Source organism: Mesocricetus auratus, unplaced genomic scaffold, assembly GCF_017639785.1.
Source record: "Mesocricetus auratus isolate SY011 unplaced genomic scaffold, BCM_Maur_2.0 Super-Scaffold_100004, whole genome shotgun sequence".
In the NCBI taxonomy this organism is placed as follows: Eukaryota; Metazoa; Chordata; class Mammalia; order Rodentia; family Cricetidae; genus Mesocricetus; species Mesocricetus auratus.
In genome coordinates this window covers 114,887,167-114,904,664 of record NW_024429189.1, presented here as the reverse complement: position 1 = coordinate 114,904,664, position 17,498 = coordinate 114,887,167, and the positions used below count along the sequence as shown (strand labels likewise).

Genomic DNA, 17,498 nt, shown 5'->3' with positions numbered 1-17,498 from the left:
AGGTCCTCCCTCCAACCCTTTTTGCCCCCCCCCATCCACTCCTCTGTTTCTGTTCAGGAAAGGGCAGTTCTCCCATGGCATATCAAGTTTCAGTAAAACTAAGCACCTCCCCACGTATTAAAGCTGGGTAAGGCAACCCAGTATGAGGGATAAGGTCCCAAAAGCCAGTAAAACAATCACAGATAACCCCTGTTCTCGCTGTTAGGAGTCTCACAAGACCAACCTACAAGGCTGCAATATATGGAGAGTATTTATGGCAATCTCAGACAGACACCCTGGTTGTTGGTTCACTCTCTGTGAGCCCCTATGAGCCCAGGTCTAATTCCTTCTGTGGCTTTTCTTATTGTGTAATTGACCCCACTGGCTCCTACAATCCTTTCTCACTCTCCTGCAGGATTCCCTGATCTCTGCCCAATGTTTGGCTTTGGGTCTCTATTAAGGATAATCTGTATTAGCTCCACATTGTGAGGTCATATGTTGCAGACTGGTATTTGTGGGGCTGCAGTTGGGACCAGACAAGCAGCCACAGGTTCATTCCTGGGTGGGTGAGTGTGGATCAGGGAAGGCTAGCTATCCACATTAAAGGAAAGACAGAGACACAGGATAGTGTCTGGAGGGCACTTTCAGTTCATACTGAATGCACCTCTGTTTATTCATACATTCTCTTAAGTAACCAACCAAAGGTGGCGACAATGGCAGAAGACTTCTATTATCATCTATGAAGGGAAAATAGCAGTTACTTCCCTTAATCCTAAAGACACTCAGTAACTGCCTGTACTACTTGGCCTTCAGGCCCTTCATAACTGCACATATCACCTAGCCTTCAGGATGAGTGTGAACTCGCTTGGGCCCAAGTCTATTATTGTTTAGATAGGAGCCATTTACCAATGAGGGCAGGGCATCCTGTAGCCAGGACCTTCCTAACAGGATGCTACTCTGGCAAGGTTCCAGGCTGAGTAACTGGGTGGGAATTCTGAACCACGGGCTCTGAGTGGTCGCCCCACCTGAGGCTCCCATCACAGGCTATATGTTTGGGAAAGGAATCTACTTTTCTGACATGTCTTCCAAGAGTGCCAATTACTGCTTTGCCTCTCACCTAAAGAGCACAGGACTGCTTCTTCTATCAGAGGTAGTTCTAGGTCAGTGTAATGAGCTCCTGGAGGCCAATCCTAAGGCAGAAGGATTGCTTCAGGGCAAGCATAGCACCAAGGGGCTGGGAAAGATGGCTCCCAACCCTAACCACTTCATCACCCTGAATGGGAGCACAGTGCCCTTAGGACCAGCAAATGACACAGGAATTGTCAATCCAGAGGGGTATACCCTCAACTACAATGAGTTTATTGTCTACAACCCTAACCAGGTCCATATGCGATACCTTTTAAAGATTCAATTTAATTTTCTGCAGCTGTGGTGAATGTTGATTAAATAAGCAAGAGAGGATCAGTCTTCAAACAAAACCCAGCAATATTATGTTTTTGAACTTTTTAAAATTTGCTTAATAAAATAGTATAACTCTAAAAAAAAGATAATATCTTAAAGACAATAGGAGTGATTTGAGCTCTCTGAACTTGTGGCAAGATGGAACGGGCTTCCATAGGTCCCGAAAGGTCTGCATCTGTTTTCCTGTGTTGCTGGATAATCCGGCTAGGCACCCATGAGTATAGCAGAATACCATTAGGCATCATTACATTAGTATTTTTTTCCTCCAGTAGTGTTTGGTTCTATCCTAGGTCTTTCAGTCATCCAGCCTGTGGGTTCTGGTGCTCCAGGCAGTGTCAGGACTGGGCTTACTCTCATAACATGGGTTTTTAAATAGACCAGTCATTGGTTGGTCACCCCCTAGATCTCTAGGCCTCCCTGAGCCCTGACTATCCCCATAGCAGGACAGACTGTAGGTCGAAGGTTATGTGGCTGGGTTGATTTCCCACTCCTTCCACTTGTAGTTTTATCTGGCCACAGGAGATGTCAGTTCAGTCTACATATCCGTTATTACTAGGGGTCTTAACTGGGTTATTCTTGCAGATTCCTGGGAGATTCCCTTGCACCAGGTTTTTACCTGACCCTGAAATGTCCCCCTTTCAGTATTCTCTCCCACCTCACCCCAACCCCCAACCTGATGGCTCATGTTTGATCCCCACCTGACCAAAAGTCCAGTCACTAAATCTCCCATCCCAGGGAGATTCAGGCAACACCCCCCCCAGTCAACACTCCTTGTTACTTAGTCTCTCTGGGTCTGTGAATTATACCATAGTTAGCTTTTATTTTATAGCTAATATCCACTTATAAGTGAGTGCATGCCATATTTGTCTTTCTGGGTTTGGCTACCTCACTCAGAATGTTTTTTTTTTCTTGTTCTGTCCATTTGTCTTCAAATTTCCTGATATCATTGTTTTTAACAACTGAATAATACTCCATTGTGTAAAATAACCACATTTTCTTTATCCATTCCTCAGTTGAGGGACATCTACATTATTTCCAGGTTCTGGCTATTACAAATAAGACTGCTATGAACAATTGAGTAAGCATCCTTGTGGTATGATTGAGCATCCTTTGAGTATATACCCAAGAGTGGTGTAGCTGGGTCTTATGGTAGATTGATTCCTAGTTTTCTGAGGAACTGCCCTATTGATTCCAAAGTGACTGTACAAGTTTTCACTCCCACCAGCAATAAAGGAGTGTTATTCTCGCTCCATATCCTCTCCAGCATGAGCTGTCACTGGTGTTTTTTATCTTAATCATTCTAACAGCTTTAAGATGGAATCTCAGAGTCATTTTGGCTTGTATTTCCCTGATGGCTAATGATGTTGAACATTTCTTTAAGTGTTTCTCAGTCATTTGAGATTTCTCTGTTGAGAATTCTCTGTTAAGATATGTACCCCATTTTGTAAGTGAATTATTTGGTTTGTTGATGTCAAGTTTCTTGAGTTCTTTATATATTTTGGAAATCAGCCCTCTGTCAGATGTGGGGTTGATGAAGATCTTTTCCCATTCTGTGGGCTGCCATTTCATCCAGTTGATTTCCTTTGTCTTACAAAAGCTTTTCAGCTTCATGAGGTCCCATCAGTATTAGTAAAACAGCAATCTTCAGGTTCTGTTGTTGTGCCCAAATTCTGAACCCAAAATCACCAAGAGGCCCATTTCGATGCAAAAGCAAAGAATCTTTTATTGCAGTTGTTTAATGAGCTAACCACATTAGCTAGGGCCTTTCCTCCATCCACTGCAGCAGATGGCTGGAGAAAAGACCCCAAGAAATCATGAGGCAAAGATCTTATAGAGCAAGGTAAGGGGAGTATCGAGGGGTATGCAGCAGTCTCAGGGTTGGTTCACTTCTAGGCTTGGACGACCTGCCCTGTGCTGATTAGTCAACTGGTTGTTATGGCCCATAGGCCCTCCCAGGGCGGTTGCTATGCTCTGCACATCACTGTTGTGCACTTGCCCATAAGTCACACCCAGAGCCGTAAAGCACAGCCCTGCCAACTAACTTCTGGTTGGTTCCTTGTCACAAGGAAGGCATTTGACCTCCTAGTGACTAGGACAGGAGCAGCAAGGTCAGGTCAGGCAAGCACATGTTAGCCTGTCATGATGGCTAAAATGAGAGGAGGGCTGAAAGACTTTATTTCCAAAAATAAGATGAAGAATGGTAGAGGAAGATACATTGAGCTTTGACCTCCACACATACAGGCACAAGCAAGCACATCCCATACACAAGTGCAGACACATGTAACACAGAGAGAGAGAGAGAGAGAGAGAGAGAGAGAGAGAGAGAGAGAGAGAGAGAGAGAGAGAGAAGAGAGAGAGAGAGACTCAAAGCTAAATGTAAAATAATAAGAGGGGGGGAATGAGAAACCAAAACACTAGGAGTTAGAAATAGTAACAGTAGGTATCTGTAGTCACAATAGCCTATTAGACATTTTGTAAATAACTCTAAGGAATTTAACAATGATAAGGAGATGAGCAGTACAACCTGAGTTAATCATTTACATGTTGCATATGTGCATTGAATTACACTATATGCATTAAATGTATCCAATGAAATGATTAATCAAAACATTGTTTTTTCATTTTTGGGTGTTCTTTTAAATTTAAATTAGAAACAAGCTTGTGTCACATGTCAATCCCAACTTCCTCTCCCTCTCCCTCTCCCTCCCCTCGTCTCCCACCCACCAACAACTCCCCCAGCCCCCCATCCATCACCCTCTGCTCCCCAGGGGGATCTGCCTTCCATGGGGAATCTTCAAAGTCTGTCATTTCATCCTGCAGGGCCTAGGCCCTTGCCCATGTGTCCAGCTGAGAGAGCATCTCTCCATATGGAATGGTCTCCCAAGTTCATTTGTATGACAGGGATAATTACTGGTCTGTTATCTGAGGCCCCATGGATTGCCAAAGCCTCTTCACTGACACCCACATTCAGGGGGTCTGGATCAGTCCCATGCTGGCTTCTCAGTCACCCTTGTTCAGGTCAGCTGTCTGCCTCTGCTTTCATCAGCTACTGGATGAAGGCTCTATGATGGCAAATAAGGTAGTCATCAATCTCATTGTCAGGGGAGGGCATTTAAGGTAGCCTCCATGCCAGTTGGTGTCATCTTTGTAGATCTCTGAAAATATCACTAGTGCCAGATCACTCCTAAAGCCTATAAAGACTCTTTCTATTATGGTTACTCTCATTCCACTCTCCTGTATTCTTCCGCTGACTCAACCTTGCTGCTGCCCCATGTCCTCCTCTCCCTTCCTCTTCTCCCCCTTTCTTTCTCCCAGCTCCCTCTCCCCTCGCATCCCCCCCCCAGTGCTCCCAGTCCCCTCAGGAGATCCTGTCCCATTCCCCTTATCCAGGGTACCATGCATATTTCTCTTAGTGTCCTTTCTGTTTCCCAGACTCTCTGGCAGTGAGATTGTAGGCTGGCACTGCCCTGCTCCATGTCTAAAATCCATATATGAGTGAATACATACCATGTTTGTCTTTTTGTGTCTGGGTTACCTCACTCAGGATGGTTTCCTCTAGTGCCATCCATTTGCCTGCAAATTTCAAGATTCCATTGTTTTTCTCTGCTGAGTAGTACTCCATTGTATAAATGTGTCACATTTTCTCTATCCACTCTTCAGTTGTGGGGCATCTAGGTTGCTTTCAGGATCTAGCTATTACATATAATGCTGCTATGAACATAGTGGAACAGACATCTTTGTTGTGTGAATGAGCATCTTTTGGGTATATGCCTAAGAGTGGAATTGCTGGGTCTTGTGGTAGACTGAGTCCCATTTTCTGAGGAATCTCCACACTGATGTCCAAGGTGGCTGTATGAGTTGGCACTCCCACCAGCAGTGGAGGAGTGCTCCCCTTTCTCCACATCCTCTCCAGCACAAACTGTCATTGGTGTTTTTGATTTTAGCCATTCTGACAGGAGTAAGATGATATCTCAGAGTTGCTTTGATTTGCATTTCCCTAATGGCTAATGATGTTGAGCACTTTCTCAAGTGTCTCTCAGTCATTTTATACTCCTCTATTGAGAATTATCTATTTAGTTCAGTCCCCCACTTTTTAACTGGATCCTTTGGTGTTTTGGAGACTTGCTTCTTGAGTTCTTTGTAAATTTTGGAGATCAGTCCTCTGTCAGCTGTGGGGATAGTGAATATCTTTTCCCAATCTGTGGGGGTGCCTTTTTGTCTTGCTGACTGTGTCTTTTACCTTACAGAAGCTTCTCAGTTTCAGGAGGTCCCCTTTATTAATTGTTGATCTCAGTGTTTGTGCTACTGGTGTTATGTTCAGGAAGCGGTCTCCTGTACCAATTCATTCAAGGGTACCTCCCACTTTCTCTTCTAACAGGTTCAGGTTCAGTGTGGCTGGATTTATGTTGAGGTCTTTGATCCATTTGGACTTAAGATTTCTGCATGGGGATATATATGGATCTGTCTGCATTCTTCTACATGCCAGCATCCAGTTATGCCAGCATCATTTGTTGAAGATACTTTCTTTTTTCCACTGTATAGTTTTAGCTTCTTTGTCAAAGATCAGGTGTTCATAGGTGTGTGGGTTAATATCAGGGTCTTTAATTCAATTCCATTGTTCTACCTGTCTATTTAAGAAAAACCATACGATCATCTCACTAGATGCTGAATAAGCCTTTGACAAAATCCAACACCCCTTCATGATAAAGTCTTGGAGAGATCAGGGATAACAGAAACATACCTGAACATAATAAAAGCTATATATGGCAAACCAACAGCCAACATCAAACTAAATGGAGAGAAACTCAAGGAGATTCCTCTAAAATCAGGAACAAGACAAAGTTGTCCACTCTCTCCATATCTCTTTAATATTGTACTTGAAGTTCTTGCTAGAGCAATAAGACAACAAAAGGAGATCAAGCGGGTACAAATTGGAAAGGAAGAAGTCAAACTTTCCTTATTTTCAGATGATATGGTAGTCTATGTAAGGGACCCGAAGAATTCTACCAGGGAACTCCTACAGCTGATAAACACATTCAGCAAAGTGGCAGGATACAAGATTAACTCAAAAAATCAGTAGCTCTACTGTATATATAGACAATAAAGGGACTGGGAAAGAAATCAGAGTAACATCACCCTTTACAATAGCCACAAACAAAATAAAATATCTTGGGATAACTCTATAATTAAACAGGTGAAAGACCTGTATGACAAGAAACTTGAATCTTTTTTTTCTTGGTTTTACGAGACAGGGTTTCTCTGTATTGTTTTGGAGGCTGTCGGTCCAGCCCAGCCTCGAACTCAGAGATCGCCTGCCTCTGCCTCCCGAGTGCTGGGATTAAAGGCGTGCACCACCACCGCCCAGCAAGAACTTTGAATCTTTAAAGAAAGAAATTAAAGAAGATACCAAAAAATGGAAAGATCTCCCTTGCTCTTGGATAGATAGGATCAACAGAGTAAAAAATGGCAATCTTACCTAAAGCAATCTACAGATTCAATGCAATCCCTATCAAAATCCCAACACAATTCTTCACAGACTTGAAAGGACAATTCTCAACTTTATATGGAAAAACAAAAGACCCAGTATAGCCAAAACAACCCTGTACAATTAAAGGAACTTCAGGAGGCATCACCATCCCTGACTTCAAGCTCTATTATAGAGCCGTAGTCCTGAAAACAGCTTGGTATTGGCACAAAAATAACCAAAACATTTTTACACGTATCTATGATCCCAGAATTCAGAAGACTGAGGCAGGATTGAGAGTTAAAGAATAGCCTAGGTTCCTACTGTGACCTTGTCTCAAAAAGTAAAACATTTTTTTTAAAAGTACAGGTAGAAAAAGTAAATCCTATGGCTCTGTAGCCATATAGTAAGATGGGTACAGCCTTCGGTCATGTGTTGCACAGCCCACAGTAGTTCCCAACATGTAAACTCTGAAAGAAAATGAAAAGCAAGTAGCTTCTGGAGTCTGTTTTTGCTTTCTGCCTTCCTGCTTTCCTATGAGCAGGTGAGAAGCTCGCCAACCAGAAAAGCTAAAGGAAGAACATGTGTTGAAATCCTCTAAACCTGAAAGTTCAAGACCTCTGCCCCTCTCTCTATTTGGCTGTTTGTGTCCATTTATTTGGAAGGTTTCTTTACCCTTGATAATTCTTTGCTTTAATTTAGGTATACATATTACAAATATCTTTTTCTGGGTTGTGGCTTGCCTTTTTGTTTTATTTTTGGAACACTGGAGGAGAGAAACTCTTAACCTTAATGGAGTGAATGTATTGATTTTCTCTCTTTGGTTTGCATTTTTGATGTCTTACAAAGTCAAGGTTAGAAAGCTACTTGAACATTTTAATAATTCTACTTTCCTCCATTTCTCCCAAACATTTAAAACTTTAGCATTTGCATTTATGTCAGCAATCCATCTGCATTTGGTGTGCTTGGTTCATACTCTGTATCTATTATAGTCATAAATGAGATTGTCCTATGGTTCTTCCTTCCCATCTGTCCTCTTCTGGTTTGAGGTTCAGTATCATACTAACCTTATACAATGAGTGGGGCAAGTGAACAAGGATACGATAGCAATAAGAAAAATTCCAGAATTCTGGGTGGTGGTGGCACATGTCTTTAATCTCAACACTCGGGAGGCAGAGACAGGTAGATCTCTAAGTTCAAAGTCAGCCTGGTCTACAGAGTGAGTTCCTGGACAGCCACGGATACACACACAAACCCTGTCTTGAAGAGAAAGGAAGAAAGGAAGGAAGGCAGGAAGGAAGGAAAGAAGGAAGGAAGGAAGGAAATTCAAGAATGTGGATCTAAACAGAATGTCTACACAATGGTGAAAATGCAGAGGAACCAGGGGTCACAGGGGACTGGGAAGTCTTCAAATAGCAGTACCAATGCTAGTACTCCTAAGCAAGAACAATGAGGAAAATGGAACAACCCTGAAAGAGTCGGGGAGTGTCAAATGGCCTCTTTGTGGAGGGACTGGGAAACAAATGCTGCATTATCACTCACCCCTTGACCTCTACTTTATGATTGGTTAGGTAAATTCAGGCCTCGTTGGTGGAATCCCTACAGGCCCTGGAGAAAGGGTAGCAGGCAGTAGATGAATTGGGAGACAGGAAACCAGTAAGAACATAGATACATGTGTATACATATTGAGATATACATAAGGAAAGATTTGTTGTGCAATATTGGCTCATGTAGTTATGGAGGCAGAAAGCCAAAAATCTTCCATTTCCAGGTTGGATATTCACAAAATCCTTCAACATAAAAAAATCACTAAAATGAAAAGTCATGGCACTACAAAGGCTATGAAAGGGACCCAGAAGTTCGAGGCCACTGTATTCAACCCTAGCTGGAACTTACATGCCAGTCCATTCACATCTTTCACCACACTGGATGTGTTCACAGTGGCTGCAAAAGCATCACAAGTGTTAAAAAGTAAGTGAATTTACAAACATGGAATCCAGGAATAATAAGAATCGACTGCATCTTCAAAGTCTGTTACTGAGCTCTTCCAAATGACCATGAAGAGCTGCTAACATTCTCTTAAATCAGCTGGCAGCAGGGCGTTCCAGCTAAGAGCTCATTTTCAGGACAGATGTGAGTATTTCCACAGCAGTCAAAATTCATACAACTCAGCTATGCCTCCCTGGGAAAGAGTTATGCAAATCTAATGTGTTCAGCTATTGGCAGTTAGCAGTTATAGTCATATCTCCTGAGTGCTTTGCAATGGAAATGGTCCCTCTTAGCAGGTGCCCTAAAGGCTTGACACACACAGAATATACATGACAAATGTACACCTTGATGACGTCTATGTAGCTTTACATTTATGAATGAAGATTAAATGGGAATGAATGTGTTAAAAGTAAAAGAGTGGTTGGGGGATGCCTGTGTGGATCAGAAGCTTGTCAAAATTAGGCACAAAATATCGGTAACCTTGGTGCTAGGGAAAGACTAGGGGAAGGACAGGAAAGGCTGATCCCACCCACCCACTGGCTGGCCATCCTACAGTGTAGCCTAAACAGTGAGTTATAGTTCAGTTAGTTCAGTGAGAGACCTTGTCTCAAAAAAATAAGATGGAACACAATTAAGGAAACATCAGCCACACACACACACACACACACACACACACACACACACTCACTCACATTCATATTCCCTCCCTCCTCTCTCTCTCTCTCTCTCTCTCTCTCTCTCTCTCTCTCTCTCTCTCTCTCTCTCTCTCTCTCTCTCTCTCCCTCCCTCTGTCTTTCTCTCTTTCTCATACACTCTTAGAGTGAAAAGAGTCTTTTAGAGATGTACACTTATGGGGAACTATCACTTTCCTCCAAGTTTTTTTTTAATGTAACATCAAATTGTGTACCAAAGGAAGTCAAAGAGCTTGGGGAAACTGAAACATTTCCACTCAGCAGTTACGCCAGCAGTTCAAAATCATAACCTTCAGATGTCTTAGCAGAAGAAACTAACACAGATATCCTAGAAAATGGAACAGAAACCCCTAGGACATCCCTTAGGATTGGAAGGACCACCAAAGAAAGAGCTGTTCCTCAGTCTGGTGGTCTTCAGACACACAATAAGGTCAGCATTACCAAGATGGACCAGACTGTAGACTGACTTCCTCTAATGCACCTGTGGTAGTTTGAAACTGTCTGAAAGAAAAAAAAGGTGAGTGTGAGTTCCAGCCTGGGCATGGTGTTACACATCTTTAATCCCAGCACTCAGGAGGCAGAGTCAAGAGGATCTCTGTGAGTTTGAGGTCATCTTGTCCTATATAGCAAGTCCAGGGCATCCAGGACTACATTGACAGAAGCAGAGATCCACAGCTAAACAATGAGCTGAACTCCTGGAATTCAGTTGTAGAGAGGGAGGAATGATGAGCAAAGGGGTCAAGACCATGCTGGAGAAACCCACAGAAGAGCTGATCTGAGCAAGTTGGAGTTCTCGAACCAGACCTGAATCTGACAGCTGGGGAACCAGCATAGGACCGAACCAGGCCCCCTGAATGTGGGTGTCAGTTAGGAGGCCTGGGTAGTCTATGAGGCCTCTGGCAGTGGAACTAATATTTATCCCTAATGCATGAATGGAATTTGGGAGCCCATTCCATTTGGAGGAATACTCTCTCATCCTAGATACATGGGGGAGGGCCTAGTCCCTGCCCCAAATGATATGACAGATTTTGATGATAACCCATGGAAGGCCTCACCCTCCCTGGGGAGTTGGTGGGAGATGGAATGAGGGGATCGGTGGGGGTCATAGGAGGATGGAAGTGAGAGGGAACTGGGATTGATATATAAAATAAGGCTGTTTCTAACTTAAATAAAAATTTATAAAAAAAACTAAAACCGAACAAACAAATAAATAAATAAGGTTGAGTCCCTCTCATCAAGAGACAGCATCCAGCTGGGGCTGTGGTGGCGCACGCCTTTAATCCCAGCACTCGGGAGGCAGAGGCAGACGGATCTCTGTGAGTTCGAGGCCGGGCTGGACTGATAGCCTCCAAAACAATACAGAGAAACCCTGTTTCGTTTTAAAAAAAAGAGAGAGAGAGAGAGAGAGAGACAGCATCCAATTCCCCTCCCTGTATGTAGGCTAACTTTACCTATTTGTTTCAGTGTAGATGTGTGTCATACCATTCGTTACTTTTGAGCTTGGTTGTAAAAGGTGATTCTACTCTAACTGGAACTCTAACGACAAGCAGATGGCCACATCCTCTATTTACATCTCTGCTCCCTGTCTGAGCTGGGGCTTTCAGATAGCTTCAGTCCTGCCTTTATGGAGCATTTCATATGAATGGTGGGTGTTTAACCTTCTAGTCTACTCTCTTCTGTATTGACTCAGCCTGAATGTCCATGTATCCTGAATGTCCATTAAATAGGATGTACCCAGAGCCACTGAGAGGCAGGTGCCACAGTTTGAATCAGTACCCATCAAAGGCCTATGTGTGAAATGTCTGGTTTCTGAGGTGTGCTTTTTAGGGAATCTATTCTAGCTCCTTTTCAGGTAAAATTGTGGAATTTAGAATGGCTAGCCCTAGAATAGGGTGGAGTGGAGATTGGGACATCAAAGAATGGTGACAGGGGGAATCCCTATTTCCTGACTGTCCTGCAAAGCTGTTCCCTTGAGACAGGCTTGGGAATTGCTCTGCTCAACACTTGATGCTACACGTGGGTGCTTTTGAGTTGGCTCACTCTACCAAATCCCCCAACTGCTCCCTTTACAAACGACATCGCCGATGTCCATCCACTTTTGCCATTTTTCTCTCTTCAACCCATCCACTGCCACCTCCAATTTCCTCCCTCCTTCCTGCCTGCAACCTACTGCTCCAAGCATACGAATTAGTTTTCCAAAATGAGAAGAGTGCTCACAGGAGTTGTAGGTAAACCTGCGCACCAAGGGCTGATATTCCCTTCCATCTTGAGAGCAACCTACAGTGGTTGGGCCCTGCCATTCTGTGACATCAGTTTTGGTAACTTGTTTCAAGGAGTTTGAACTGTCTTGCTTTGTTCTCTGAAGACAGGCTTCATTTCTTCAGATGTTTTGTTTTCCAGTCCCCACAGCGTATTCATGAAGAGTTTTAAATCATCAGAAGCTCTCATTTGGCAGTGATTTTGTTTGTCTCACCACCTCTGCATTAGCGCTGCCAAGCCTTGACGGTCTAGACATTGTATTAAAAAACAACTCCCTCGGGGACAGGCCTAGAAGACATTGGCACAGGATTGCATCTATCTATGGATATTTAGTAGATTAAAAATCTTCCTGCCAGTCAGGAGTTTGTCAAGATCCACCCACTGTGGCCAGCATTATGTAAAGAATAAAGGAGTTCACTGGCTCATAGCCACTTAATAGAATTCGGACAATAAAATAAGTGGATTATGCCTATACAGAAGATATGCAACTTATTTCTAAACAACAGCACCAAAAGAAAGTTGCAGTTTAGGAACGCTTAAAAACAACTCTGAATTTATATTGGGGAAAATGATGCATTTTTAACATCTTGCTCTCAGAAATTAAAAATAACTCTTTAGGCCAGCTGTTGCTCCTTTTCTGGGAGAGCTGGGGGGGGGGGGTGGGGGCACCACAGAGTTGGCCAAATTGCACTGAGCTGCTGTATTAGATAACCTTTTGCAGTACCTTCATGTAGGTTGAGCGTTCCCGGTTGGTTTTTTTTTTTTTTTTTAAACATGCTCTGGTCAACCATCTATCCATTGCTACGTCTCAGTCATGGTCAGTGATTCCTGATGCTGCGTATTCTAAGTTATCTCCCCTGGAAGCTACCGGTAATTTTCTAATTCTTCATTCCTTAAAACCTTGAAGTCCACCTTGGCCCAAGACCCCTCCAGAGGGCCACGCCCCTTCTCCCTCCTCCTGGAGCCCTGGGAACTCAGGGTCTGCAGCACAGGCGCCCGCCCGGCGCTGCCCAGCGCCTTCTGGGAACTGTAGTTGTGGCCTCTGACACAGCTGCCACTATGGTGGAGTCTAGGACTACAGATCCCTACAGGCCCCACGCACCGCGCCTGCGTGCCGGCACTTGCTAGAGAGGGTTAAGTCGTCCCGGGAGCATCTCAAGTCGGCGGCTGAGGCTTTGGCGGCGGCGGGCGACATGGACAACGCAGGGAAGGAGCGAGAAGCGGTCCAGCTGATGGCGGAGGCCGAGAAACGAGTGAAGGCCTCCCACTCCTTCCTGCGAGGGTTGTTCGGGTGAGCGTCAGAGTTCTTGCCCTTAGGGGTCTTGGTGCCCCGTTCCCCGCCCAGCCGGCTGCCACCGTAGAGTGCCCCGCACAACCTCTTAGGGTTCCTGGGTTCCCAACGGCCTTCAGAACACATCCAGATGGCCCATGCTCGGCCTTGGGTCCCGCAGCCCTAGGGGCCATCGCATCCCCTTGGCCATGCCTGAGGGACTCTAGTGTGCATACACCGCAAGCCCCAGAACCTTTCGGGGATCCGCAGGCCTTGCCCCCCCCCCCCACATACACCCGAAGAACCCAGGCACCCTTTAACAGCCCAGAACGACCACACGCCCTCGGAGATTTCTGTCCCCCACCTCCGGTGGGGGGAACCCCTCGCGTGGCCTGTGGTCTGATGTTGGTGCCAGGGTCCGCGCCGTACTTTCCCCTCCGGGTTCATCACCTTCCTGGCGAACCGGTTTCGTTAATTTACCCTTGTCCGGGCCGTATCTCACCTGAGGGAGCCAGGGCAGGGAGGTCCTGGAATTCAGCCTGGCGCCTAGCATCTACTAGAGGCTCACTGGGAGCGCGAGGTCGGCGCCCCATGGGCCTTGCAAACATTTCTTCGGATGGTGTGTTTTTCCTTTGCTGGAGTGATTTGTATGCGTAGCTCGGGCCTCCTGTTTGGTGGACGGTAACATTGCCTCTGTTTAAAGTCAGTATCTTTTGGGAATCCCGTGATCTCGTATAATTCTTACATGCTGTAGTCGGGAAGGCTTTACATTCTGATCTTTCAAAAAGCAGAACCTGAACCGAGAGCTTGTGGAAGAATTCTGAGCTGTTGATTATATGAATGATTCAGCTGTTTATGACAGCCGCAGAAATTACGCGTGTGCTTCAATTTTTTTTCCATTTGAAAGTGAAAGATCTTTATCAAGAGCAGATTTTAATTATCGGGAAGGACTAGTATATACTTTACTGAGGCATCATGAGATGCTATTTTAGTTCTGTACAAATTCAATTTGGACACTTAGTTCTGAAAACATACCCAATGAGCTTTGACTTGGTTTTTCCAACTTCGTTCATTTGGCTGCTGATTATAATATTCGTTATTATGTAACAGTTTAGTGGAGCCCCGTTATGTTTCCATCTCCAGAAAGTGTTTAGGGTCTCTTTGATACAGTGCATGGTAGCATGGTCTGCCAAGATAAAGAGGTGGGAGACTATCCTTGGGAACTTTTAAGGGCATTTATCACTACTAGGTCCTACATTTCTGATATAATATGAGGCTTGAAACTGTAGCCTATACTCTGTTTCCTTCTTAAGAGGTACAAGAAGCATTGCTGGTATTTAATGCAGATGCCAAATACTAATACTGTCTGTGAGTCACCAAACACGAGATTCACTGTGTGAAATTTAATGGCAGAGTGCCTCACCATAGGAGGTGATTGATTTGAACGAACAACGAATTTCACATCAAGATGTGCTTCCTTGAGCCAGTTATGGACATTTCTTTTGGGCAGGAGGTGCATGCATTGTTTTGAGGAAAGTAGGTCAAATCTTGAGGCAGTCATCTACAAGGATTTTGAAGGATCTATTTCTGAAGAAATGTCTTTTTGACTGCTGCTGCCCTGTCAGTGACAGGCAATGAGGGAAGACTTCATCTTCCACCACTCACACTCAGTTTGCATAGAGTTACGACATCATACTCATGTGGAAGCAGCAGGTCAGGTTGTTATCCTGGCTTCAGAACCTGGAAAAGGTTAACTTTGGGCCTAGGTTTCTTTTGCTACAATCCACCATGTATCTCATGATTAGTGATCGGTGAGTTTATATTTTTAAAATACCTAGCTAGGCCTATGGGTGTTGGAAATGACTGTAGCATGATTATCCACATATTCACCAAAGCTGTCAGCTCCTCTTTTCAAGGAAGGGGAAGGGCAGATGGGTTGAGTTTTATAGGATTTGGGAGCCAAAAACTTGGTCGCTAGTCTTTTAATAAATAAACATGTTAATAAATAAATAGTTTTAGCCAGGTCAGGTGTTCTTTGTACCATGAGAACTGGCAGGTTTTGGTTAACATTTGGTCCTGGGAAGCTTAGGAGAAGAAGTATATATAGAGCTTCATGAGATTTATTGTAAGTATGTAAGCTTGAAATCCCAAACCAGACCTAGTTCTCTTTGAGTTATAATGGGAAGACTACGGTTTTGTATCAGTTTTAGATGTTTAGAGTCCTATGGGTATGACATTACGTACATCTGTCATCACCTTACTTGTTGCCCTGCCTTGCCTCCCTCCGGCTTTATTTTTCATATGTGGTGGTGTCATCTATCCCCATGTGAGACCCTTGGGTTAATGGAGAATTAATAATCGCATGTCTTAGTTAACCCAAGTATCATCAGAGCTCCCATTTATAAGATGGACAGGTGATGCTTGAGGATGCAGCAGACATTTAGAAAGGCATTTGGCTTATTGCAGATGTTTCACGTCACTGACTGTTAATCTCCCAGCTGCAGATTAAAACCTAGCCTGAGTTCATCTCCTGTATGCTGCACAACACTTTTGTGGCAATACTGTGTTCTCAGTATTGTTCCGTAACGCTTGACTTTCTGTTGTTGCTTTAGATGGAAATATTCATGGATAAGTCACAAGAATGGGTCCATTGGATGGTTGCTCTATGTGTAAGCTACACGCCTTTTCTCCCTGGAAGCTGGAGGAGGGAAGGGGGGCATCAGGGCGTTTTCTTTCCCCAGCAAAGTCCCTTGCAGCTCCCCTACGGGAACGTAGTTGAGGAAGGATGCAGACATGCCTGCAGCCAGCGTTAACTCTTGCTTGGTTTTCTGTCTAATTCCTGGCTAAAGAGTGATGCTTTTTAGCTGAGGAGTCAAATTACTTCTCACTTTTTCTGAAGAGCACAGTATATAAAGTCACCACTGGGAAAAGTCACATTTTCAGTTAGTGTATGGGGATGTGCAGTTAATTTCAAATTCTAGTTTAGAATCTCAACTAAAGAAAATCAGAAAGCAATACAGGTAAAAGCGGAAATAAGGTAGAAGGCATGAAAATAAACCTTTTCCTTCTCAAGTTGCTTTTGATTATGCTGTGTCTTACCACAGCAATGAAAATTCTAACTAAGGCATCCCCAAACTGGCATTTTTTGAAATATCAAAAGAACGGGTATAAACCAAGAGTGTCCATGTCACCAGTAACATGTAGTTATAGGAAACTATAACTAGGTTTAACTCTGTTAAACCTTCATCATTGTATTCATTTGATTTGATGATAAAATTCGAACTTGAGCATTCTACCTTAGTTCTGTTTTTACCGTTATTGCTCTCTGATTTTCTTTTATCGTTTATTTTTCCCTTTGACTCTTTTTTGCAGGGGGTATTAATTTTCTGTCTCTATTTTACTTACATGAATCTGGTTTGGGTGTGAATTTTTAAACTGGTTTAGTTGTGTGTTGATACATAGTGCTTTTATCTTAGCTTGTTTCCCCCTTTGACCCAGGAGTTGTTCTGGGGCATCCTTCTAGGCAGACAAGACTTCTTATGTATTTCTGTCTTATTTCCTTATTATTATAAAACTATTATACAGCTATTTCTTTGCTGCCTAATGTGTTATCAGTGCTCATGAATGGTCTTTGTGAGCTCAGAGCAAGGTAGATGTTTACTTCTCAGTTTGATAGAGACCCATAATATTTAACTACTCACTACATAATTAAGACTAAGCCTTTTGTGTCTGTTTTTAATCTTTAGTACTATAAAATGAACTTATTTATATTATTTTGTGCTTTTTGAAACAAAATTCTACCTTGTCAATTTTTTATTGTGTGCATTTCCTGCATTGGAACTGTGTATTATATAAGACACGCATTCATCCAGTGGCCATGTGCCTTGTGTCAGCCAGCTCGCTCCTCCCCAGGAGCCTGCGGTAGCTTCGTGATTCACTCTGGGGAAGTTAAGTGAAAGAGACATATGTTTCTCCTTGGAAATGCAGGGCCACCCTGTGCTTGTGCTGAATCTTTTATTTGTTTGCTTTTTCAAGACAGATTTTCTCTGTGCAGCTCTGGTATCCTGAAACTCACTTTGTATACCAGGCTGAACTTAAACTCAAAAAAGATCCACCTGCCTCTGCCTCCAGAGTGCTGGGATTAAAGGTGTGTGCCACCACCGCCCAGCTTCTGAATCTTTATTCTATTGAGAAATTAAGAAGAGGACAGTCCTGGATAGGGAGTGAGAGCCCTTAGGAAAGAACCAACATCAAACCTACCTGTGGCCGGGCGGTGGTGGCGCACGCCTTTAATCCCAGCACTCGGGAGGCAGAGGCAGGCGGATCTCTATGAGTTCGAGGCTGGGCTGGACCGATAGCCTCCAAAACAATACAGAGAAACCCT

The 17,498-nt window shown here is 43.7% G+C and overlaps 1 protein-coding gene across 1 annotated transcript in view; it reads left to right on the top strand.

Moving 5' to 3' along the window:
• The first annotated feature begins 12,959 nt into the window (after positions 1-12,959).
• Napb (NSF attachment protein beta) overlaps positions 12,960-17,498 on the top strand; it is a 48,646-nt gene continuing 44,107 nt past the window's right edge. The window contains exon 1 of the mRNA XM_040746459.1: positions 12,960-13,135. Coding sequence (XP_040602393.1) covers positions 13,038-13,135 — 98 coding nt within the window. The 5' untranslated portion in view covers positions 12,960-13,037. The remainder of the gene's footprint in view (positions 13,136-17,498) is intronic.